General features: G+C 38.5%; 2 protein-coding genes across 5 annotated transcripts in view; both read left to right on the top strand.

The window, feature by feature from the left end:
* nek7 (NIMA-related kinase 7) overlaps positions 1 to 14312 on the top strand; it is a 75279-nt gene extending 60967 nt beyond the window's left edge. Inside the window, exons 10-11 of one of the 3 annotated variants that reach the window (XR_013301247.1) lie at positions 499 to 590; positions 14295 to 14312. The gene's annotated coding sequence lies outside the window, so the exon portion shown is untranslated. Of the gene's footprint in view, positions 1 to 498; positions 591 to 7128; positions 7161 to 10363; positions 11041 to 14294 lie in introns of those variants that run through there. The other 2 variants (XR_013301245.1, XR_013301246.1) reach the window with 2 other exon arrangements.
* Positions 14294 to 27091, top strand: part of ptprc (protein tyrosine phosphatase receptor type C) — a 24554-nt gene continuing 11756 nt past the window's right edge. For both annotated transcript variants that reach the window (XM_077606716.1, XM_077606715.1), the window contains exons 1-10: positions 14294 to 14412; positions 14516 to 14603; positions 20596 to 20700; positions 21983 to 22000; positions 23117 to 23344; positions 23418 to 23645; positions 23733 to 23858; positions 24294 to 24419; positions 24527 to 24694; positions 25636 to 25779. In XM_077606716.1, the coding sequence (XP_077462842.1) occupies positions 14540 to 14603; positions 20596 to 20700; positions 21983 to 22000; positions 23117 to 23344; positions 23418 to 23645; positions 23733 to 23858; positions 24294 to 24419; positions 24527 to 24694; positions 25636 to 25779 (1207 nt within the window). In that variant the 5' untranslated portion in view covers positions 14294 to 14412; positions 14516 to 14539. The remainder of the gene's footprint in view (positions 14413 to 14515; positions 14604 to 20595; positions 20701 to 21982; positions 22001 to 23116; positions 23345 to 23417; positions 23646 to 23732; positions 23859 to 24293; positions 24420 to 24526; positions 24695 to 25635; positions 25780 to 27091) is intronic.

Raw genomic sequence — 27091 nt, 5'->3', positions numbered from 1 at the left:
ACGCTCCTTTCTGAGCCAAAGCCAAACCTCCCAGCGCCCGAATTACACTGACTGTACCTCTGCTTGGATGATCAAACAAAACATCCGAAAAGTCTGGTTTAAAGGTTTCCGAGCCGACAGCGAAGGGGCGAGGAACAAGCACTGTCGGAGGGGAAAGGGTTGTCAGCAAATCCAAAACAAGTTTTCAACCTTAACTTCTAGAAATGTCTTATTTAAGATGGGCTATTGTGTGGTACAGCAATAACAGTTGGAGCATCAACTGACAGACAGCCAAGAAGCAGAACTGTTTTTTTTGTTTTGTTTTTTCTGGAATACAAAAAAAAAAAGTTGAAACAAAAACTTGTGTCATTGATCTGTCTTTTCTGGATATAAGCAATAGCTGAAAGATGAATGGGGTTCAGGGTTGTCTCTCATATTTTAATCCCTGCTCCTGTGTGATCAATAAAAGTGAGCTGGAATCAAAGCGGGCCCTCTTTACCATTGTCTATTCTACGTTAGGAGACAGACTGAGGAGCCTTTGATCGCCCTGTCTGCAGGGCCCACAGCCAAAACACGCACCCCATCCTCCCGCTTCCACCCACCACCTTCAGGTAAGCACTTTGTGTGTGCGTATGTTTTTGTGTGTGATGGTGGGCGAACCAAAATGTCTTAGCCAAATCACAGAGAAAGACAAACCACTCAAAGACCCTGCCATAGCTAAAAGTGGACGGTCTTACGAGATCGATAGTGTTAATCGAAAAGTCTCCTAGCTGTAAAAAATGATAACAAATAGTGGTATTGAACGGTATGCTCATTATTGTGGTGGGCAGTCGAGCAACTGTTTCATGAATTGTTGGCACTTGCTTGGAAATGGCATGATGTCAATTTTTTAAAAAATTGTTCAGGTGATATACTTCAATAATTCTGAATGTCTAGCATGCACTTCCTTCTGTTGCTGTTTAAAACAATATAACAGCTCTCTGTTTTTGAAAAATATTTTTTGTAATTTTCATGTTTTGACCTAGGCAACTTCATTAAATGCAAACTAGCTGCAAAAGAATCAGCAATATGACAATAAAATACAGAGCTACTGTACATAAATAATTGTTAATATTTCACACTAAAATGATGTGTTCAGATTTTAACCCCGAAGGGTGACACAATCCATTAAGATGACAACGTTAAAGGTTGCTGCCGTGTTAACAAATATAGTTTTCTTACAGGCCAGTTAATTTCTCCGTAATAGAATAATTAGAATTGTTTTGAATATCATCGTTGTTGCAGATATAAATACAAGATATAGGTGGTTGTGTGCATAAACAAACGACACTGTACATAAAACAAACAAGCTGTAATTGGTTGGGTCAGAAAAACTTGAACAAGCCAACCCAGAATGATTTTTTTGGGGGGGATTTTATAGGTGTAGAAGACATTTTAAGTCAATAATAAAATAGACAAACTTCTCAAATTGAAAATAGTCCACTCCTGACATTTGTTTCAGATTTTAAAACATTTTCTCGTGGTAATTAACCACTCTTAATTGTAAAATCAGACTTCCTGACCTTTAAGATGGTGAATGACAAGATAAATGATTCCTAAATAGTTCCTCTCCTGAAAATATGCACGGTACTTAACTAAAATGAACTCTTGCAAAACAGAGATAATCACTCAACCAAGTAACTCAAATCAGTTGGTCTTGTTAATTAAACGAAGGACAATTCAGAAGTTAAATAATTAATTTGTATACATCTAGTGTGTGTGTGGGTACAAGCCACAATGTTTATTTACCTTGTAGTTTGCTCGCCGGATTAAAAGATAGGGTTCCTCACGCTCACCTTTTGTCACTCGTCTTTGTTTGTTTTTACGTCTTGTCACGTCTCTCTACGCCACTCATCTTTGTTTCTTAGCATGTCCCAGTTTACGCAAGTATGAAAACAAGCGTTGCCTTTCTAACTCAAAAGTCAGGTCCGCAAAGCAAAACTGGACTGTTTATTCGTTATTTATGAATCGTGCCTTCAAGTCTAACAAACACTCTCGAATGTTATTCAGATGCCTCAAAATTAATAGACTATGTGAACTTTAAAGCATTACTCTGTTGCATTGTTGTCTGGGGCAGAGCAAATGTTCACCACAGAATGAGAATCATATGCATTTATGCAAGTGAACAACCACACGAGGCTGGAAGTGTGTTTGGTGAATTTGTTTAAAGGCCAACATTAGCATACGGCGACAGACAGGCAGAATCCTGACGGCCGTTCAGAGCGCCGTTTTCATACGGGGTCCTCTGGTGCCAGTCAATCAGCCCACGCCCCACAAATGAACTGAGGCGGCCATCAATTTAAATCTTTCACGTTGATGTTAAAGGTCACGACCTTTCTGCAAGCAGTTGATCACTAAGGTGGCGCCCGAGGAGCTGGAAAAAGTTTCACTCGGAGATTTTTTTTTTTCTTCTCCAAGCCCCAATACGCATAACCTTTAAGATCAACATCACTATGTGATGCTTGGATTAATGATGAGTTTACAATAGAGTATGCAGCTAAATCCACCGTGTGATGAGCCTGAGATCTTAAATTTGCTTTTGTTTATCCTGTCTCAGCGCCAACTTCTTCTTACCCTTCTTGTGTGACCCCGAGGCACAAAGTCACTTGATGCATCTCCCGTTTTCTAAATACACACAAACTCCCTCCTACTGCTGGGTACCCTAGTTGAGCTGCAGGATCTCCATGGAGGTCGGGAATTCGCATCCCCTTTAGGCTACTCCTGGGGTGCATTTTTCTTCGTACACATATTCACACTCAAACAAACATACCAGCCTTTACAGAAACTCACGTAAAAACCCATTGTGTCTTAATGAGAGAAAGAAATGGCGACAGCCGTGTGAAACGTAGCCACCCAGGACTGACCCGGGGTTCAGGGGGCGTAAGCATCTTGGCAGGGAGTCGATCTCCCGGCGCTGATCAGAGGGTCGCTCCACCGGGGCCACTCGCTCTGGCGCTGCTGCAGAAACCGACTGATTAAACGCCACTGTCATCCAGCTCAGCCGCTACACAGAAATAAAGCTTCCTTTCCTTTTAGATATTTTTTTTCACTGTTTGTTTGTCAGTCTCCTTTGTTTTCTTTGTCCTCTGTCGAGACAGCGGCGCCGGTGGATTGGAGCTACGAGCGTGAGGGATTTGTGCGTAATTAGCTGAAACGCTCACCCAAGCAAGTGCGAAAAGTTAAATTTTCAACTTCCTGAACTATACTCCCTTTTAACGGGATTTCTCTGACACTCGAGCTTCACGGCGGGGATCAAAACATTGCCTCATGGTAGAAACATTCTTTTATTTCAGTCTTCAGTGTGTGGACATCAAACCAGTGCAGTCAACTTGCAAGTCCCATTAATAAGTTGTGCAAACTTGAAATTGTTTGTATGAAAAAAATAATATATAGGCTTTAGCTTGGCTGAAATGTAAACCAGCAAAACCGTAGCCGCTGCACGATCGCTGTCATGAGATAATTTGTCGACTGTCAAACTCAACGCCGTTTCAACCGTTTGTTTAAAAGTCTTTTCCAACTTTAATTACTCTCCTCTCACTGCTGCCATGACACCCAACTAACGAAACTGTAAACAATATAAAGGATTGTAGTACTACATACAACAAGATGCTTCAGATTGCAATATCTTCAGAGTTAGAAACTATCCATAGGAATTCATCCGAACAAACTTTTTACACTAAATCAAAAGTCAAATAATACTTGGTTCTCCAAATACCACCGTCAGGGCCAGCATTAACTTTTTGGCTGCCATTAATGCTAAACGTCTAGTGGCGTCACCGGCGCTGAAGCATCAGCATCCATTGCTATTCATCCGAGTTCAAATGAATTGAACACTGGTCGCTGGCAGGTATTTATTTAAGATATGTTAGTGTAGTGTTTATATTATGTAATTGTATTTTTATTCACAAGACACACAGTTTAAGCATTAACACTGCGTCTAGATTGGGAGTTAAGGTACTTAAGAATTGAATTCAAATTTATTACCCCTGCATGATGTTAAACATTTAAAAAGAAGCACGTCTAAAACATAAAATTTGAATCTTTCATATTTTAAATTGAATATGACTATTTGATGAATACGTAGTCGCGTATAGGTCGTTTGAATATTTAATTCAGTGGGTCTCTAGAGTATCACATTTTGAGAACCAATGTACGCGAATGAACTGAAACATGTATGTTGATCTTTAACAGTGAAGTGTTTTAGTTTCCATAAGACTACTATTTTTTATTTTCAACCTAAACTGAAGCACTAGACATATAGCAGTTTTTTTTTAACTAAGCAGCAGATGTGTTCTCTAAGACAGCAACAACAATGCTAGAGCTGTGTTGGAGGTTAGTAAATCTTCCACCCAGAGGCGAGGTTCCGAGTTGGAATTTAATTTCTTGACTATATGAAATTCACATGTTGCCTTTGCTGTTCTCTTCATGCTTCTGTAGGTTTTCTCACTTTACATCCTTCCCGCATTGCAAAATCATATCTGTTTTAATTGAAAGCCCTAAAAGGTCAATTGTGTAGAATGCTAGCGACTTTGTAACCTGTGGTTGTCCAAAGACCAGTGCAGGAGTACACAGCTTTAGACTGTGGCAGACCTGCTATATTTCTTAGGTTAGAAAGTATAGTAAATTAAATGAGTGGATATCTGCATCAATATCAAAATGAGCTGTCATTCTAATGAAAACTGAATTTCGGTCAGAGGTTGGGGACGGCCTGCTTGGTGCATCCTTTCTCGGCATCCACTTTGAAGCCAATTCACAGTTGTCTGTTGTGTGGACTCGGGCCTGTCTGTCTGTATAAGGTGAGGATTTATCATAGTTGACTGCTCTGACATTCTGGCACCAATTGAAGGTTTGAAAACTCTGCCCATTATCTGTGCCCTCTGGCCTATTTGGGCGAGCCATCCAAGGATGGGCAGCAACTCTGGCAGCCTGAGGCCAAACTTTCCTGACTGCCAGCCCACTCATGCCACATATTCTGTGTCAGCAAGCTTTTTGTTGGTTGGCCTCAATAAGGCTCGGTGTGCTCCAGAGCAGCAGAAGTTCAATTTGCTGTAGAAACAGGAGTCGGCTTTGTTTAATGTAAAACAAAAGTTGGATCATGAGATTGGGTTGAAATGGGCTGTCTGTGACCCTAACAAGTCTTGCCCTTGACTGATGCACTTTGGTCAGTGTTTTTTTTTTCTCCAGCTGAACTGGCTGGATCATGTTTGGGACCTGGACACGGGGACTATAAAGGAGGACACTCAGTGGCATGCCCTTGCAGACAATAGTAACTTTTTGCTTGTACGCCCAAGTAAGTTGGCTGTTTGAAAGTTGGTCCCTCTTATTTCAAAGTCGCTTCGCAGCCTTTGCCCTCATTGTGGCAGCCAGGGGTGCGGAATATTTCTTGGCAAGCAAGGAAAAAACTGAGCTTTATCTTGTCTCATCCCAGGGGCAGAAGAGGGAATGGAGAGGAAACGTGGAAGTGAAAAGAGGGGAAGGTGATGACGGGGCTGGGGCAGTTTGGGCTGGGTAGGGAAGCTATAGCTGCCAGCACAAAGGATGCTTCTCCGTCTGTTTTTCAGCTCCATTAATATCACAGCTCCATCTTGCATATATATCCTCATTCATTATTCATGAGGAGTCCGGCAAAGAACGCGAGCGGAGAGGAAGGTGGGCAAGCAAAGGCCAGAGATAGCTCCAATCAGTCCCGCTTTAAATGACACTGAGCGACAGCACCTGGGGTTTTATGGCGCTCTGCTCAAATGAGACACTGTGCTGTAGTTAAGAAAAAAGAAAAGAGTCCAAGTTGGCCTGCTGTTAATGACCAGCAGGAAGCATTAGGGGCTGCAGTGCTCGTAAAGCTCGGCTCCACGCTGGCTAACAAATCTGCCCAAACTTGAGCTACACTGCGGCACCTTGTGAGCATGAACATTTTGCAATCCAGCTGAAAGCCAACTAATAGTTTGTGTAGTTTTGTAAAATTGCACAAAGCTTTCACATAGTGCTAACATGGCCTATTCATAATACAAAGTTGTTGATTAGCTATTATCAAACGTTTAGAGAGATTAGACTTTTCAATGTTGGACCTTGAGGAAGTTTAACACTAACAGTATTTTTCATGGACTATGACACTATGATAAAAAGATCCAGGATTGGATAAAGAACCAGTCCAATTACCTCCTTTGTTTTAGTTGCATTGGCGAGCGATTTTGATCCAGAAGGATTTGTCCAGATTTTATTGCCATGGAAGCATAGAGAGTCTGAAGTCAGATTTGGAACCAGTGCAACTGAGCAAAACTCTAAGAAATACCTTTTCTTACAGCAAATTTGGTTTTGTGGTAGGTCTTAAAAGTCAGTGCTTCTGCGAGTCGAGCTGAGAATTGAAACATGATCACAAATATTCTTAGAGTCACACCATTACCATTTCAATTCATTTAGTCATGTGTCTGATTATAGAATTTGTATGTAAGATTAGTTTTCCTTTACTGAAAGATCAAATAAAAACTACATTTTCCCATGTTATGTGAGCCTTGGGGTAACAAAAGCAAAATGTATCTTCAGAAAAGGAGCATCAAAAATATAACCTTTCCAATGGATGGCATTTTACGTATTATTTGACTGTAATTCGTATCCTATGCTTGGCTGAAAATAATAATTTTGATTTGAAAAGATTTGGAATACATCAATACTATTCGTATTGCACATCATTCCTTTATCTGGTACATCGTCACGCTACTGTAGCTGCTTTAGAATTCAACTTTAATCACTTGCTCTTCTTTCCATATTTTTAATAAAAATGTGAGCTTGCTGAGTTCTGCGTGAACATTTATATTTGGTTTAAAATAGGCAGCTCATTTAGATCAATGAAGCCACTGTTACTTGGACCATGACAAAGGTTTGGCAAGATTGTTGATCAACATAAATGAAATCAAACCTCCAATGGATAGTAAAAGGGAGTTTAAGCACAATTTGTGCTAAGCATTTTGCAAAAGACTGATTTTTTTTTTACGATCTCATGGGGTCTCCTGGTGAATGTGTGTGTGTGTGTGTTTGGAGTGAATTGCGTAAGTGTGTGTGTGTTTTCATAAAGTCTCAGAAATGGTAATGCCCTTAACCCTAATCCCAATGCAGGAGAGACTTAACAGTTGGTATTGACTTTCTGAACATTTACCATTGAGGATTCAAGACTATCCAATTCCATTTCAACTGGGGCTGTAGACGGAGAGAGAGGCAGTCCCCAGGCGCCATGTTGCTCGCACGCAAAACGCACACACACACAAAAGCTGTGTGTTGAATGAGTTATTCTCCAGTGATATTGACGCAAACAGATTTTAACCCTTCTCTGCAGCAGCCTTACTGAGGCAAACACACACAATATAACAAAGGGTCTGTTGGTGTGTGTGTGTATGTGTGTATACACCATTTCAACTGAATTTGTCTTTGACAACCCCTCAAAAATCTGTTAAAATATAAACATTTGACTTTTTTTATTTCTCCCTCTTCTTTTTTTTCTCTCTTTGCTTTAATTTTTTTTACAGTTATCCTGGTTTTCTCTCTTTACTTTTTCCCCTCATTACAGTGTTCCAACCCAAGCTATTTGTCAGTCTTAGGCCCCTTCCCCAGCCCCACCCATACGCAGTCTCGGAGGATTGATTTCACTCAGCCTCATCCTCCTAGGATGAACCCCCTTCCTCGGCCCACCCACATCATTTATACTTGTGAGCATTAGGACTTGTCACAGCCTCTCAGTCAGGCCCTTTATCCAAACGGGCCATAGATTCTCATTAAACGGGTTGAATCTCCACTTCCTGACACAGTGGCCATCACATGTCCACTCTGCCACATCTCCAACACTGACTATTTGTCCCATCTAACTGGACAGAAGTAGCGAGGCCATTGCTTTTATGGCATTTCTGCTATTATATCAAACTGGCAAGCATGCACTTTTACGACACTGCATGATACTTCAGGCTCAATGGTGGGTGGGGAAAAAACTCTAGTACCAATAATGTATCATAATGCACTTTACGTGTCAGTATTATTGCCTGACTCCACTTAGCATAACTTTACAGTTATAATTCCTCACTACATATTACTAACACTGCTTGTGTATTCACCTTTCTCAACTACATTTTTATCTTATCTACGTGTCTTCCCTCTTCTTATCCTTTGGTTACTAGAACCCCATTCCCATTCGGTGTCCTCGGGGCAAAAGAAGTCATTGTGATAGACATGCTACTTTTGAAGAATATACTTATTTAATGATGTTTTTGTATCATTATTCCCTCTCTTCCTTCATTTTCTCAGTTTCGCCTAAACCCTTTTCTGCCTAGTTGCATTGTCTGAATAAACAACACAATATAAACAACCACAATGGGAGTACACAAAATTCCCATGTGGCACATTAAAACTGTTTCATTCTTTGAAGATACTTAGATTTACCGTTCTCTGGTCTGTCTAATGCGGCCCGGTGAGCGAGTGGTAAGCGCGCCGGCCCGGCCTCACAGTTCTAGGGCCGAGGGTTCGATCCCAGGTTGCTCATCACTCTGTGGAGTTTACATGTTCTCCCCGGGCTTGCATGGGTATTCTCCGGGTACTCCAGTTTCCTCCCACCTTCCAAAGACATGCATGGTAGGCTGGCTAAACACTCTAAATTGCCCCTAGGTATGAGCGTGAGTGTGAATGGTTGTCTGTCTCCTTATGCCCTGCAATTGACTGGCCACCAATTCCGCCTGTTCCCCACCTGGTGCATGTAGTTAGCTGGGATGGGCTTCAGCACCCCCCACGACTCTTGTGAGGATAAGTGGTTCTGAAAATGAATGAATGGTCTATCTAAGCAGCTGAACAGGATATGTTTAAAACTAAAAAATGGTGTGCACAATGAAAATCAAGACAAATATGTTGTAGTTGTTGTAGTTTTTTTTGCATTGGCCTGTGCTAAGTAAATTACAATTAAACCAAATTGGAATGCAGTTCCTGTTATTTGTCCTTGCATTTAAGCAGTTGGGAAATTCCTTCAAACTAAAAAATAAATAAAATGAAAAGCCTGTCATACATCTTTTTGGAGGGGGAATTCTTTTTAAACAAAAGATAAATATTTAATCTCATCTCTCATTTTCTGAACCGCTTTATCCTCACTAGAGTCGTGGGGGGTGCTGGAGCCTATCCCAGCTGACTTCGGGCCAGAGTGGGAGGGGACACCCTGATCTGGTGGCCAGCCAATCGCAGGACAAGAGGAGACGGACAACCATTCACGCTCACACTCATACCAAGGGGCAATTTACAGTGTCCAGTCAGCCTACCATGCATGTTTTTGAAATGTGGGTGGAAACCGGAATACCCGGAGAAAGCCCACGCAGGCCCAGCGAGAACATGCAAATTCCACACAGGTAGACCGACCTGGATTTGAACTCAGGTCCCCCACCGTGAGGCCGACGTGCTAACCACTCATCCGCCGGGCCGCCTGTGAAATATTTAATATAAAATAAAATAAATTCATAACAATTTATATGGAATATATTTTTATATAGATGGAAATTTGTAGCCAATTGATAATTCTGCGATTTCTGTTATTTTTAACTGTTAATAATCAGTTTACACAAACCTGGTGAAAGATAGCAGCGTTGTGTAGTCAGCGAATGAGAAGCACTCCTCTGAGGCTTAGTTAGTGCTGGGTCACTCATCTGCCGTCCAGATTTCTGAATGCCCAATCAAATCCCAAAGTCTTGCCTCTATATAGTGTGTGCGTGTGCGCGAGAGCAAATGTTGAGTAGTCTCACAGGGATGTACGCAAAGTGTCCTCGGGGTCTTTGTTTCACTAAGTATGATAAAAACATGCTTCTACCGTACAAACACGTGATCAAATGCACCCGAGTAGCAAAGTCCTTACACCTTCCTGACCCCAACACACGCATTGATGCTAGAATGTGCTCTAAGATTGACTGGCAGGTTATCTATGTGGCCTCCGAGCCTGTTTGTGTGTGCAGCGTGTCCCCCCGTGAAGGATAGAAGAGAGAAAACACACATAGAGGACAGTGCAGTCTCATGTAAAAAATAAATGGTCCAACTTCCTCCATGGTCCGAATTGGTCTTCTCCCCCACATAAAAACTGAGGCGGTTTATTTGAGTATCCAGGTTTGAGTTTGATTCCTACATTCGTTTTCATGTTGCCGCCCGTGTATATATTTTTGATATTATACATCAACATTTAATAGCAGCGGGAGGGCGGGAGCCGTCTCATTTTTTCACCTCGGTGTGAATGCGCCAGATCTGTCACCATGCGGGGGGTAGAGAGAATGTCACGGAGGAGGTATGTCTTTCTTCATCGTATCCATCCACATAGTATTTTAATTGGCTTTTCTCTCAGTGGAAGAGGAGAAGGAACAAAGGTGAGCTGAGGGATGAATCATGTAAGGGCGGAGGCAAGACGTTGCCGCGGGTTGCTGATTTTCGCCGGCCAGCTATGTGGCCTCATCATTGTGACCGTCACATTAAGACACACGCAGCCGGTTGTCTGTCAGGCCTTGGCGTCACCTCCTGTTTCCACCTGAGCTGGACAATGACATTCTTTCCATTTTGGATCAGGTTGCCGACTCACAGTGACCGACAAAATCGACCTGTGTCGAAATACTAGGTGTGTGTACAGGGTGTATAAAATATGTTTGTGTGTATGTGTGTGTGTGTGTGCATGTTGTATGTTGATGGTTGATGTTACAGGCCTGGAGGGCAAATGCTCTAGGCTGCTCTCGTTAAGAACCTGTCAGTCACTAGCAGAGAAGAACCACAAGGAGTCCAAATTGCAGCATTGAGGGTGTGTGAATGTATGTCTAGAGTGTTTGTGCGTGCAAAAAATGCGCGCACACAGACTCTGGCTATTCCCTGTACACAAAAAAAGTAGTGAATGAAGTATATGCATCAGGAATGAGTGCGGTGTAACATGAAGCCACACTGCCCTCCAGTGGTAAACAAATCGTTTCATCACCATCTTCTCACACTTTTGTTGAGAAACTGCATGCTATTGGGCTTTTTTATTTGCTGCCCTAACAATGTCGGAAGGAAGTGCACTTTTGCCTTTTAAAAAGTGTCTGGTTTGGTGTAAATTGCACTTGGAAGAGAGCAACTGCACCTGCAAAGTACTATATTAAAATGGTGACATGGAGGGGAAAAGGAGGTGTTTAAATGCTTGTTAACCCTTGTCCCTCCACTTCTGACATATAATAAATTCATTTCATGATTAAATAATCGATTCTATTTCATCCTCCAGTAGCTAAATATTTTTGTTGTCAATATAGAGTGCTTAATGAACGTAACAGACACCTCCAAGGTTGCATTTGCGGCATAATCAGCGTTCAGTAAGTACCTTGCTCAAAAGGCCACACCTTGTGAACAAATGTGGTTTATAATGACATCTAATACATTGGTGATCCTTCCATAGCCATTATTTATGTTTTTATTTATGTATTGAAATGTTCAAAAAATGGAAGAGGGGGTATACGTTTCAGTATATGTTACATTCTGTCTACCAATCATGAAGGGCTTCTTGCTTTTTTGTGTCCCCCACTCCTGGGAAAAAAAAAACTTATTCAGTGGCCACCATTGTGTTAAGACCTTTCCATGCACGAATTATGTTTTTTTGTTTTTGTTTTTTTGCCCTCACATGGCACTTACTGGCCACCGATAAGGGCGTTAGACACTCAATCCATTTTGATTTTAACTTGGTGCCATAGCCAGTGCATATTTCTATTTGTATTCATTTCAATTTCATGAGTTTAGTTTTTAAAATTTGTTTTTAATTTATACATTTACAGTGGTACCTCTACTTACGAATGCGTCTACTTACGAAATATTCAGGTTATGAAAAGCTTTCAGGGGAAACCTTTTGTTCCAAGATAATAAAAAAATAAACAAACACCCAAGTTACTAAATATAAATATAAAATTAAATATAAATTCACTTCCTGTATTCATTTCTCCCCCTTTTAATTGGCATGCAAGAGTTCCTTTCCCATTGGCTACCTTCCAACACCTCGATGGCCTCCCTTTCGTGAGCAGGAAGCTTTGTGAACCAAGGTTCCGCCTGGAGATTGGGGGGCCAGTCCCACCCGAAAGCGTTTTAGGGGGGTGCCTGATCGCTAGAACTTGCCCAAAATTGGGTTGCGGTCACCGGCAGAATATAAGCACAACCATTCCACCAAAAGCCCTTCTTTGTGGGCCCTTTATCATCTTTTTCTGGGACCATGGCTGGTCAGCTCCGCTGCCACTCGCAATTCCAACTCTTTGGAAAATAATTTTGCATTTCTTATTCATTTTATTGGCTTAATATATAATGTTCTTATTTTTTCTTTCCTTTTTTTGCATACATATTTCATAGAACATTTGTATACTTTTATAATTTTTAGAGGGTATAAGGGACTAGTATTAAAGATCATGGAATGAATTGTACTAATTGACTGTAAAATATGCTTTTACTTATGAAAAATTCTAGTTACAAAACCACTTAGGTAACGAATTAATTTCGCAAATAAAGGTACCACTGCATTTTTACCACTAGAGGAAGCCTGCAAACAACATTTTGGAAGTGACTGATCATTCCTTTAGATTTCTTTTAGATAGTCCATTTTTTTCACCTAATAAAGTGTATTTTCATGGATACTTGAACATTAAGAGCTAAAATTCCCCCTGCTATCCAATGAACATTGAAAATGCAAATCTCTTTAGGAAATAGCACTTACTTCCTCCCCTCCACTGTCATTTCTGCAATCACTCCCACATTTAAAATTTATTATTATTATTATTTTATTATTTTATTTATTATTTTTATCATTTATTATTATTATTATTTTTAATTATTTATTATTTGATTTATATATTATTATTATTTATCTTTTGTCGAGTCAATGATGATGACAAAGCCTATGTCCGATTATTATTATTATTATTATTATTATTATTATTATTATTATTATTATTCATTTATTTTCCAAGGGTCGTGTGGGGTGCTGTATCCCAGCCAACTATGGCCACCAGGCAGGGGACACCGTGAAATGGTACCCAACAGCTCTGGTTTTAGTGGTGAGTTGGGGATCTGAAATCCAAAATAAAGCCTAACCTTACTCATCACATCATCAACACAGCTCTATCAATATATATTTATTTGCCTTTGGGCAGACACTCGATTTATTTTGAGTATTCTGTGAGTGAATTCAAAACAGCTCCAGAGCTTCCCCTGCAGGTTGATAAGTGTAATCAGACAACCCTTAAAGTATCACCATCACATCAGTGGGTACTTTACTGAACGCCAAAGAGATCTGACCTTGTTGAGCCACAACCCATAGTCTTTTCTCTTGTACTATAAAACAAAAAAGCATTTAAAAAACTTTTTAATGCTATTTCCCTTTTTGGAAGTGGCTACCCAGTGATGTCACGGATGAACACAGTCCTCTATATTCATTTTTATTCTCCCCAAAACAAAAAAAGATATGCCTCACAGTTCTAGAATTGAGGGTTTGATCCCAGGGGGGTCCTCACTGTGTGGAGTTTGCATGTTCTTGCCTGGCTTGTGTGGGTTTTCTCTGGGTGTTCTGGTTTCTGACCACATCCCAAAAATATGCAGCATGGGCTTGTTGAATACTCTAAATTGCCCGAAGGTATGGGTTTGTGTTTGTATGGTTATCCGTCATCTTTTGCCCTGCAATTGGCCATTGCTGGTTGGCACCCTCCATAGCCTTTGTGAAGATAAGCGGTTCTTAAAATGAATGTATGAATGAATGAATAAAGCCCAAGCCGAGAGGACCAACTTATTACTAGCTTGAAAAATGACATTCTGGGCACTTTAACAACATTTTTTTTCAAACCTGGTAAAATGATATCCGAGGTTATGAAAATTATGGAGGAAAAGTACACCGTAGGCCACAAAATCCTGGCTCTCCTGAATGGTTTTAAAAAAAAAAAAAAAAAACATCCTACTTAGCGATGCATTGCCATGGCTATCAATGCAAGGTGCAGGCGGGTGGAGTCACAAAGAGAACCTTGAAGATGTTTCACGTCTGTTTACTTCATTTAGAGATTTTTCATTGAAAGGTGTCATTTAGCAACAACAAGGCAAAGGGGCGAACATGAATACACGTAACTGAAACACTTTCATTTCTCCAACGCTAATATCTCCAATGTAGAAAAAGAGAAATCTATATTATGTGCCTTCACCCCGCCCCAATCAGGTGGTTTTCAGACCTCCTAGATGAGACGATTTCCTGTTCTTGGTTACAATGTTGAAATGAAGCTTCCTGTTCCAACGTTAAGGTAAAGGCAGCCTCATTCGGCGTGACATCACTCACACTTGAACTTGAGGGCAGAAGCGAGGTTTTCGTCTTTGGGGAACAAGTCCAGGAAGCTGTGTCAACAGATAAGACACCAAAACGTATGTGGTCTAAATAATGTCTTCTTTCCCCTACTGATGGTGACTTGGGTTGTAGAGAAGTTGAGCGTGGGGTATGAACATCTGGCTTGTTGGTTCCCACTAGGTGACGTGGTGTTTGGTGGCACACATGGAAGGTCTCTGTGGTCTAAGGAGCCTCTTGCTTTGGGCTACGATCATCTTTTCAGCTTACTGTGAGTAGCTATTGCACTGGCATCAGGGTGTGAGCGGAGACATGATAGATTTCCGTATCACGTTTTTCTTATGTTAATATGAAATCGAAGATTTTTGAAGAAGAGAAAATGTGAGCAAAGAGTTGACAAAACCATTTAGGCTCACGAACATGAAGAAGTGACACTTTTCTGTAACCTAGGGCTATGAAACTTCAAAGTCTGGTGACAAAGAGAAACATTGGGCACAATGTTCTTTTTCTGTTCTGCTTTAAGTACAATGTGTGCATCTACGCATTTGTACACAGGCGGTGATTGGGAATGTTTTTTTTTTTGTTTTTTTATTATTTATTATATATTATTATATACTATGTGTCCCCTTCAGGACATGGCCATGTATGTCCAGTCTGTGAATTTTTTTTCATACTGTGTAATCAGCTTTAGTCTACCTTATGAAGGCACATATTTTATTCTCCATTCATTCTGATGGCAAAATGTGTGTAGGCGCACAAGCATTTGCATTTGAAAGTGCGTCAATACGCCGATTCCATTCACCGCCAATTTAAATAAGTCTCTCATTCTCTTTCAATGTTACTCATTCACATGTCGCATGGGGACATCTATAACTTGCATCAATCATTGCATTACCTTTTTTCACCCTCTATGCTTGGGCAGCATGGTAACAACCACTGACACTAGGGACCCTAATGTAAATATCTGCTGTTACCCACTGGCCACTTAAATATTCTTGCGGACTTTATGTAGAGTATCTATCCCCTCATTCCAGAAAATTTGGCCATAGGCATAATAGTGAAAGTCATGATAACCATGTCTTTAAACCCAGCTTGACGTAGAGTGATAAGCCAAATTCTTAAACAGATCCCAAAAGGCTTGCAAGATGTGCCTTTTTTTTTTACATCGATCTTAAAGTTTGGGACACAGATCTACCCTCCCATTTTATGTTAATTGTCCTCTTAAAGCCAACCTTGTAGATACTAAATCCATTGTTAAATTTGTTATTTTGGCAGAACATCAATATCATTTGGTCGGTTATTACAGGCATTTATTTTTGCACCAAATCTATTCTTAAAGGTCCTAAGAAATGATGACCGTGTAACACTATTAAAATTTAAAAAATGTATTTTTCCCTAACTTTCCCTTTTCATAGCTATTCCAAAACAACTATGTTTCATAGACGACTTCCACGACGGCAAAAAACAAGTCCCACGCATAATAGCAATTATTTATTATTATTATAACAACTTTTCTCATTTCAAGTCGGAGGGTGAGCTTGAAAACGATAATATTTATTTCATTGCACCTTGAACATAAAATCAAGAAAATAATTTACGTTTGGTTGTCACCTATTTCCATGGCTTCTATATTCAAACTCAATTTGTAAAATTATGACAAATCTAATTATAAGGCAATTATGTATACATACTACATTATTAGAGACGTAACAATGGATTGGTTATATACAGTTGAAATGAAATGAGAATTAAAATGCAAAGCATTAATCAACTAAATGTTTTGCTCTTCCGTTGATCATTTAGATATGGCATTTTGTTAAAAACATTTTTATTTAAGTTGGCCTAGTGGATGAGTGGTTAGTGCCTCGGTCCTCACTGTCTGGAGTTTGCATGTTCCCCCAGGCTTTTGTGGTTTTTCTCCAGGTACCCTGGTTTCCTCCCACATCCTAAAAACATCCATGGTAGGCTGGTTGAACACTATAAGTTTCCCTTAGGTATGAGTGTGAGCGTGAATGGTTGTTCGTCTCGTCGTGCCCTGCGATTGGCTGGCCACTAATTCAGGGTGTCCCCCACCTGGTCCCCAAAGTCAGCTGGGATAGGCTCAAGCACCCCCCACGACCCTTGTGACGTTAACTGATACAGAAAATGAATGAATGAAAGATTTAACCCTAACAGAATGCCTGAGAATTTTCTATATTGTCAAAAAAACGAGAAACATGTTTGTATTTTTTTTATTACTTCAAGATACAAGATGATACTGGTTGTTAATCATGTCCATATTGCGTTAAATTGTTTGAAGTCCCTTTAATTGATTCGTGCCAAGATTTCTCATGTCAAATTTTTGTCCAAAGAATCCGTATTATTTGATATCATGAAATTGGTCATTTTTACACCTTTTGTAATAATACAGTAAGAACTTTGAACCATCAAAATATAGAATGAAATGTACAGAATTAAAATAGCAGAAGGTTAACCGAGTGGTATTACATTCACTTAGACGACCCTATCTTGATAAATTTAACTTTCTTTGCTGGATTATTTATAGACTGAACCGAAGGCACGTATGGGTTTAATAGAAATGAACCAGATTGTTGCCAAAACTCACAGGAATGAGGAATGTGCAGTATTTTTTGATGCAGTATTTCGTTCTCCTTTTCATGAACTATATGTAGTTGGTTCTCTTTCCACATCTTTAGAAATGAAGGTTTTTATTTAGGTCAGGGAATTTTTGATCAATATATAGTATTTGTATAATCACCAATGCAATGGTATTACTCCATACAAATTAGTTAACTATCTATATATGTGCTGTAGAGTAAGTAATGATCCAAACTATTACCAGCAATTGTTCTGAATTCAACAAGTTTGCGTGAGATGAAAATACAAAGTTGACCACTTCCGTGTTGCATTCTGAGTTGTCTTCATTTCCTGGCTAAGCAGAGCAGCGCCGGCAGAGCAGACAAAGCCAAAAACGAACAACTTGGGGGGAAAGCTAAGAAAGGGGAAGCAGAAAATGAAGAAGTTTAGACAGAAAATTTAAGTTTGGAAAGACTGACAAGTCAATACAGAGTGTTGAATGTAGGAAGAAACATTTGGATGGAGTGTATAGAAGATAAGATCGTAAGATCGTTCGAAAATCTATAGTGGTATGAGAAAGTTTTGGGCACTTTTGACAATTTTCAAGAATTCACTTGATAAAGAATTTTGTATAGTTCAGTAATTACAATTTGAAAATGAAATTTAAAAAAAAATAGTAGATGAACTGTAATATTTAAAAGATTTTTAAAAAAGTTTATACAGGCATTTTGGGAAGTGTGTCATCTTTATTTAAACCAAATATGCCAGGTGGATACATGTGGGCACTCTTGCTTCTCGATTTGAATACATTTAGCACTAGTTATTAGAAGACCAATTTTGGGAGCTTGTGTAATGGTGTATGGTGGCCATTTGCATGTATTTCTGCTCTTTGGAATTTCACTAAAGAATGCCATCAAAAACAACTCTTAAATGAGTTGCGCCTTATAGTGCAGAAAATACTGTACATTGCACATGGAGACAATGGTATTGTAGAGAAATGTTAAAACCTTTTTGCACGCACGCCACAAACAGTGTCGCTTGAGGTATGCTAAAGCACATTTGGATAAGCCAGCTTCATTTTGGAATAATGTACCATGGACTGATTAAACAAAATTTTATTTTTTTATTAAACAAAAGTGTTTTTTAGATGTATCAAGGAGCAGGATGAAGAACGCTTCATTCCAAGTCAAACATGTGCTACCCAGAAGTAATTTTGATTGGGTTACATCATGCGGTGGGCGCTGCATGGCCAGTGGACGTGCTAGCATTCTTAATACATTTAAAGCGACCATGAATTCCAGTCAGTATCAGCAGATTTTGAGAACAGTGTTGAATAATTACAAGGTTGAATTTGCTGTCAGAACTGGACTCCAAACAGGACTCAGATGAAGATTTTCTCGCCAAAAAAAAAGATTTATTTTTCAAGCCCTCGTACTGCTAGTAGACACAAACAAGTAAGGATCCTGATACACAAAATCACTCCAAAGGAGGAAAACGACACAAAACTAAAACTCATAGCAGAAGATAACCACTCATATTTAGAGACTAATGAGAAAGTTGAATGTGTTTTTATGCTTTATTCCATATGTTTAACTGAACTTGTCTACCCATGGAATCAATTATTTATAAAGGAAAATTCTGAAAATGATATATGAATGCACAAATTTTCACACCACTTTATTTACTGACATTTCCTATGTTCTCATGGTATGCTTAAAAACACCCTATTTTCTGTTAATATACAGCATTACATAGAAGACTCGGAACCATTTATTGACACCACGCACTCAACTATATCAGATACAGCTGCATGTGTGTGTGTGTGTGTGTGGGGGGGGGGGGGGGGGGGGGGGGGTAATGACATTTCAGTGCAAGTAGCACGCATCACTTCACAGAAACAGCGTGCACTAAACCACATCCTGACCATCACTTGAAGTGTTTCACCTTATCAATTTGCTCTTAAAAAGCAAAAAATAAATCAACCATCCAACATTTAAACTTTTGAGTTTCATGGATAAATGACTCCAATCAAGTTTCATATTCTCAAAATATTTTTACCAAATGATTTACTTCAATACAAAATTATTAATACAATTACAATATAATAATACAAGTGTTCAATGCAAAAGGTTTATTTTATTTCTTTTGTTTTTTGACATCACTTACTGGTTATTCTAATTATTGTGCATTGGTTATTGTATTTTTTTCTTTTTACCAATGTCACCAATTCATAAAGTAATGCAACTGGTGTGCTGCCTAAAGTGAAACCAAATGTGGGAGTCGTGGGTGCTGTCGTTGCAAGGCAGGAAGTGATGATTGTATTATGTCAGCTCAAACAAGCGGTGTTGATCTTCTGCTGAAAATACAGTATAGTTCAATTTTCTTTCTTCTAGATTATCCTTTTAAAGGCCAAACCACTCAATAATTGACTGCAAATTACTACAACATTTTAAACTCTGAGGCTTTAATGGTCCCTTGAAACAAAAGACTATAAAATTCCAAGTATATTTCATTTAATCATCATCCATCATATATCGTGGTACTCGGTCATTTGGTTGCCGGACTTTTGGTCGCCCGGAAGGTTATTGATAATTACCATTTAAATCGTTGCTCAAATTCCCTAAATACAAACTGCGAATTATTATTTAGTCATACTTAATGCCCTATTAATTATTAGGCTAAAGAAAAGCTCAAAATTTCCCATACTTTTATTGTGTTTTGTTGGAGAACTTGTTAAGACCCTGTCTGACGTCCCTTCCTAAGGGGACAACTCATGTACATACAAACTCTTATACACTCACACGTCGGCTCAGTGAAACTGCTCATGGCCATTGTTGGCTTTTATTGATGCGTAGACCGTGTTGTTTTACCTTGTTTTGTCGCCGGTCTTTTGGTCGCCCGGACCCAAACAACGGGCGACCAAAATACCGGCGACCAAAAGACCGGCGAACAAAAGACGGCGACCAAAAGACCGCACACGATATATCGTCCTGCTTATCCTCACAAGGTTTGCGAGGGTGTTGGAGCCTACCCCCCTGGAGCGGGACAGCACAAATTAGTTGCCAGGCAATTGCAGGGCAACATCATTTTTTTATCAGGCTTGAAAACAGAATCACATTACTCAAAATTAATGTATCAAATATGATACGTTATCTTCTTAATAACCTCACTTTGCCCGGGCACTCTTTACGTCATTAGTTTTTTGTTTTAATATTTCACTAAAACAACTTTAACTGCATTCAACTTTTACTTCTTTTTTTATACACAGTAATCAGGATGTAAAAATTAAATTTTTGTATATGCAGGTTTACTTAATTTTCTCAATGATTCCTAGTCATTGGTCAAACGTGAATAATGTATCCTTTTGGTTTGTGAATTTTCATCAAATTCACATTTATGTTTATAGACTACTAAACTACTTACACTGTTTTCAATTGGTATAAAGTATATTTTTAGAACATAAAAGAAAGCTGGGCTACGTGTAGCCAACACACCCAAGCACAGGAAGAACATGCAAACGCCACAGTGCAAAGTCAAAACCAAAATTCTAACCTTAAATTTACACTGGGAAACAGACAATTCCACCACTGTGCTGTTGATAACAATAAAATTCATAATTTCAAACGTGACTTTAAATGTGTGTATGAATATTATTTAATGACAATTATTTACTCACTTTCCTCCAGGTGAGACTTCAACAAGATCCTCAAACGCAGACGTTTCAGTCACGACTCCAATGGTTTCTCCAACAAACATTCTTCCGACCACAAATAACATGACTACTGCAGATGGTGAGGTTTTATTATGAACGTTTGATTTAAATAGCTAATTAATAATTGTGTAAACTGTAATAATTGTGATATATTCAAGCAATATCTCTACTTGATCATGAATCAATTATGTATGTATGGGCAGCCCGGCGTATGAGTGGTTAGGACTCACAGTTCTGGGGTCCTGGGTTCGATCCCAGGTCGGTCCTCCTCTGTGGAGTTTACATGTTCCTCCCAGGCTTGTGTGGGTTTTCTCCGGGTATTCCTGTTTCCTCCCACATTCCAAAAACATGCATGGTAGGCTGGTTAAACTCTCTAAATTGCCCCTGGGTATGAGTGTGAGCGTGAATGGTTGTCCGTATGTCCGTTTTCCTCGTACCCAGCGATCGGCTGGCCACCGACTCAGGTTGGCTAGGATAGGCCCCAGCAACCCCCGACCTTTGTAAGGATAAGTGGTTCAGAATATAAATGAATGAATGTATGTACTATATACAGTAATACCTCGATTATCGCGGTTAATGGGGGGTTGGACCCCCCCGCGAAAAGTGAAAATCCGTGAAGCAGGGTCGCCCCTATTATTATTTTTGAGTCCTAGTAGCAAGAGTGGCTTCTACTAGCGAGTGTCAGCATGGAGTTTCACATTTTCATGAACTATATAATAATAATTTTTAAAAAAAAGAAAAAAGAAAAAAACAAGCCGCCTCGTGGTGTAGAGATTCACTCGCCTGACGTCGTTGCGGGCAGACACGGGCTTGATTCTCGCAGGCGGAAGTATGAGTGGGAGTTCGGATGGTCGTTTGTCTCTCTGTGTGCCCTACGACTGACTGGCGACCAGTCTAGGGTGTAGTTTGCCTTTTGCCCGAAGACAGCTAGGCTCCAGCAACCCTTTCGAGGATGGGCCGTATGGAATGAATGAATGAATAAAAAATAATAAAAAATACAAACATTTCCCCTGAAAAAAATACATGATGTAGTGAAGCAGCAATAACCGAAGCGCGAAGTAGCGAGGTGTCTCTGTATGTATGGATGTATTTACTGTATTTACGTACTGTGCTACTTACTATACTATGTAGTGTATTATATATATATATATATATATATATATATATATATATATATATATATATATATATATATATATATATATATATATATATATATATCTTATTATGTGTATGTAACTAGTAGTACATACTTACATTCCTAATTTGGGTTTTCTGTGTCAGACATATTGGCATGCTTTTTGATTACAATAATATATTAATATTTATTTGTTTTGTTTCCAAATATGATTTTCCACCAGCCACCACAGTCAACAAATGTGAGTGCCAACTTACTTATTAATATAGATTATAGATATATATTATAGATATAGATTATAGATATAGATTTTTAGATATAGATTATTGATATAGATTATAGATATAGATTATAGATATAGATTATAGATATAGATTATAGATATAGATTATAGATATAGATTATAGATATAGATTATAGATATAGATTATAGATATAGATTATAGATATAGATTATAGATATAGATATAGATATAGATATAGATTATAGATATAGATTATAGATATAGATTATAGATATAGATTATAGATATAGATTATAGATATAGATTATAGATATAGATTATAGATATAGATTATAGATATAGATTATAGATATAGATTATAGATATAGATTATAGATTATAGATATAGATTATAGATATAGATTATAGATATAGATTATAGATATAGATTATAGATATAGATTATAGATATAGATTATAGATATAGATTATAGATATAGATTATAGATATAGATTATAGATATAGATTATAGATATAGATTATAGATATAGATTATAGATGTAGATTATAGATATAGATTATAGATATAGATTATAGATATAGATTATAGATATAGATTATAGATATAGATTATAGACTATAGATATAGACTATAGATATAGATTATAGATATAGATTATAGATATAGATTATAGATATAGATTATAGATATAGATTATAGATATGGATTATAGATATGGATTATAGATATGGATTATAGATATGGATTATAGGTATAGATTATAGATATAGATTATAGATATAGATTGTAGATATAAACTGTAGATATAAACTGTAGATATAAACTGTAGATTATAAACTGTAGATTATAAACTGTAGATTATAAACTGTAGATTATAAACTGTAGATTATAAACTGTAGATTATAAACTGTAGATTATAAACTGTAGATTATAAACTGTAGATTATAAACTGTAGATTATAAACTGTAGATTATAAACTGTAGATTATAAATTGTAGATTATAAATTGTAGATTATAAATTGTAGATTATAAACTGTAGATATAGATAACAAATATTTTAGAGTGATTTTTGTTAGTCTTCACATTCAAAGACATCGTCATTGTACGCAGGCTTCTACAATGTCACAAGCATCAAGTATGGCTTCAGGTTTGAGATCACCAACCCTTCTATGGACACATACAGAATTCATTTGCAACCAACATGCAACAACACGCTCAACATCACATCCCAGAAGGGATGCAGTGAATATAAACACCAAGTTGAATATCTTTCAAATGGCACATGGAAGTCATGTGAATTCAGCAATGCCAATCCGAAAACCTTTACATCAGAAATGGGTAAGTAAAAACACTTTATAAGTATTTTCAGATTCATTTTCTTAAGCTCATATGAATGCCATGTCAAATTTAGTTGAAGGCGACATCACTTTTGGCAATTGCTCCACTGGCTGTGTTTCACTCTCCACTGGGAGGGATATCAGGACTTCCTTGGTAATTCCAAAGAATGTTCGTACCAAGGAATTTGACAGTAATTCGTGCTCCACACCAGCCTACACAGACATTTGCTCAGATTTTACAAAAATCTTAACTTGTCCGAGTGGAAATCATTCCTACAAATTAACAGAGTTCATCAGTGCGGGTATGTTTAATTACACCATCTTTCGTATAATTTAAAGTATAATTTCACATCATTTAATTGATGTATACTTTTTATGTTCTCTTACAGATTTCCTATTTGCAAAACCATCTTTAATAACACAGAATGTCTCCAATAAACTTCCTGCAAACATTACAGCTGTTTTACCTCCCAAATGCAGCAATCTCGCTGTTGATTACTCCTGTCTCGGAACCGGTAAGTCGATAAACATAACCTAAATATTTGCCAAAGGAATTATAGCACACAGTAGTTTATGTAATATTTGGTTCATCTCATGTGGCCTCTGTTTTTATGACACAAAATAATCATGAATATATGTTGTATGATTGATTCCAACTTGGTGAGTGTGTGACGTTTAGTGCGAACGACTGTCTATCCCTTTGTGTGCCCTACGACTTATTGGCGACCAGTTAAGGGTGCAGTCTGCCTTTTTCCCAAAGTGAGCTGGGCTAGGCTCCAGCACCCCACGACCCTAGCAAGATTAATAATGTTTGTAAATGCATGGCTTATTTTTGTGTTCTTTTTTTTAATACTAAAATTCATTGCAATACGCAATAAAATATAATAAGTACCAAAAAGATATTTGGTGTCTTTGAGCCTAAAAAAATGATGTCTCGTGTGTCTCCTCAGAGGACCAAATACTCAAAAACGTGTCTGACCTAGAGCCCTTCACAAACTACGTCTGCACTGGTCACGTACGAGAATACGATGTCATCAGAGCAAACTTGTCAACGATCCCTGTCAAGATTGACTGCGGTATGTCAAAATGGGTCACAGTAAAAAATTCACAAATGGTACTGTGTTTAAGGTGTTACATGTGAATATGTGAATCAGTGTCAAAGATGGCTACTGTGTATCCGCAGATCTTAACATCCAAATTGTGTCAACCAAAGAAACTAACACCTCTATTGCAATGACCTGGATAACAACAAGTGAGAATTGCACGGACGTCATATCCCAGCTTGATCAGCTATCGTATACATGTATATGTCAATCTCAATTTCAAAGACGAAGGATTAGGCACAAACCAGGTAAGGAAAACAAAATGCATTTTGGAGTTTTGTAGTGGGACATGCACATGACATAATGACAAACCCATGAATTATTTGCTATGTTTAACTATGTCATCGTTGCATTCCCATCCCATTGAAAGTGTCACTTGAGATTTGCAATATATTTGTATGAAGAGAAGCTGATATATTCAGTAACTTTTATATAAAAACTACACTTTCATGTATAAATAATCATTATTTTCAACCCTTACCGGGCAATCATTTAACTCATTATCTGCCATTGATGGTGCTGGATGTTCAATCCATTTTGGCTGGGAGGGTGAATGAACGAACGTTCCTAGTCCCTCCAGTCAAAATGGATTGGACAACTAACTATATAGCCATCAATGGGACTGAAAGAGGAGAATTCCCCGCGAGTCCTCCCTGTTTAAATGAATTGAACCTCAATCGGCGTCAGTGGCAGGCAATTTTTAAATACATCCCCCCCAAAAATGTATTTACAGTTTGCTGCCGTAAAGTGTATTTCTGTTTTAAGTCATTTTAATTTTATTGATTACGTTTTTATTATATTTACATTACCATATTTTCTAGACTATAAATCACTTAGTAGTTTTTTTTCATAGTTTTGTTGGACTTCTGACTAATACTCAATTGCAACGTATATGTTGTTGTTGTTGTTTTTTCTATATGACAGCATGTTATTTCTTAGACTATAATTATCTGATATATAATAATAACTCTAACAGTTAGTTTTTTTAAAATGATTTATTCAAACGTTCCCTTTAAAGGGTTACTGGTCTTAAATATCTACTTTTGAATAGCTGACTTTTCAATTTCCTCTAATGACTGGTGATGTTGATGTTTTCCTGATCCAATCGGGTTTTAAAAACCTTTTGTTTTGTTTTAACCAACAACCCCTTCCCTCATCCTACACACACACTGCCCCCACCATGCTGCAGCGAGTAAACAAAACGAGACGCATCATGACTGTGTTGTTACTGACCTGCATCCTTATACTGATCATGAATGTGAAATTGAACCAAGGTACAGGAATACGAATGTCAAACCACCAATTATACGTACATTCAAAACTGCCATTGGAGGTATGTATTAAATGTTACTATCTGCTTTACAGCAACTGTCCTTTACCGTTTTATCTTCCAATTTATGTATTCTGTATCCGCTTTTTAAAAAAATCTCCTTTCTTTTCCATTTTGAGATAAATGCTTTCTGCATCCTGCCAGTAACTATATTTAAAACAACTAGATATTAACAGAATATGAGCAATATATAGTCAGGTGACACTAACCCTAAAGCCTAAAATGTATATCATGTTATTTCTAAAAAGTTTGCAATGACTCAGAAAAATGATGTAATTTCTGGTTCAGGTAAAGATCTCTTCTTTCTTTTTTTACACAATATTTAAACAACTACTGTTTTACACAACTACCCTGCACTGTCAACAGGAGAAGAGACAACAATTGCAAGTTAAAAGTCCTCAAAAGGGAAATGTTACATAAGAAATTAAAGCTAAAATCTGAACATTAGCTTTTACATTTTAGCATCTAACAGCAAGGAACACCAAGATGTCAAAAGAGAGCTGCAGCTAGAAACAATATTTCAAAATTCATATGCATGATAGGGCAGCCCGGTGGGGCGAGTGGTTAGCGCGTCGGCCTCACAGCTCTGGGGTCCTGGTTCAAATCCAGGTCATGTCCACATGTGTGGAGTTTGCATGTTCTCCCGGGCCTGTGTGGGTTTCCTCCGGGTACTCCAGTTTCCTCTCACATTCCAAAAACATGCATGGTAGGCTGGACACTCTAAATTGCCCCTAGGTATGGGTGTGAGTGTGCATGGTTGTTTGTCTCCTTGTGCCCTGCGATCGGCTGGTCACTGATTCAGGGTGTGCCCCGCCTCTGGCCCGGAATTAGCTGGGATAGGCTCCAGCACCCCCCGTGACCCTAATGAGGATAAAGCGGTTCAGAAAATGAGATGAGATGAGATGAGATATGCATGATATGCCACAGCTTTAATAGATATGAGTATAACTAGTAAGATCTCGGGTCGTTCCTCAGTGTGTGGAGTTTGGATGTTCTCTCCGGGCTTGCGTGGGTTTCCTCCGGTTTCTTCCCACAACCGAAAAACATGCAGGATAGGCTGGTTGAACACTTTAAATTGCCCCAAGGCATGAGTGTGCGCATGAATGGTTGTCTGTGTCCTTGTGCCCTGCGATTGGCTGGCCACCAATACAGGGTGTCCCCCGCCTGGTGCCCATTGTTGGCTAGGATAGTTGCTACTAATATGGCACAAATAGTATTAAAACCTGCAGCCCTTGAGGACCGCTTTGGACTCCCATGGCCTAAACTGTAAAATTGTCACAAGTCTGGTAAACAATCATACTGTATAAACATCTTT

The sequence above is a fragment of the Stigmatopora argus genome, chromosome 8 (assembly GCF_051989625.1).
Source record: "Stigmatopora argus isolate UIUO_Sarg chromosome 8, RoL_Sarg_1.0, whole genome shotgun sequence".
Lineage (NCBI taxonomy): Eukaryota > Metazoa > Chordata > Actinopteri > Syngnathiformes > Syngnathidae > Stigmatopora > Stigmatopora argus.
This window is presented reverse-complemented; position numbering and strand designations above follow the sequence as displayed.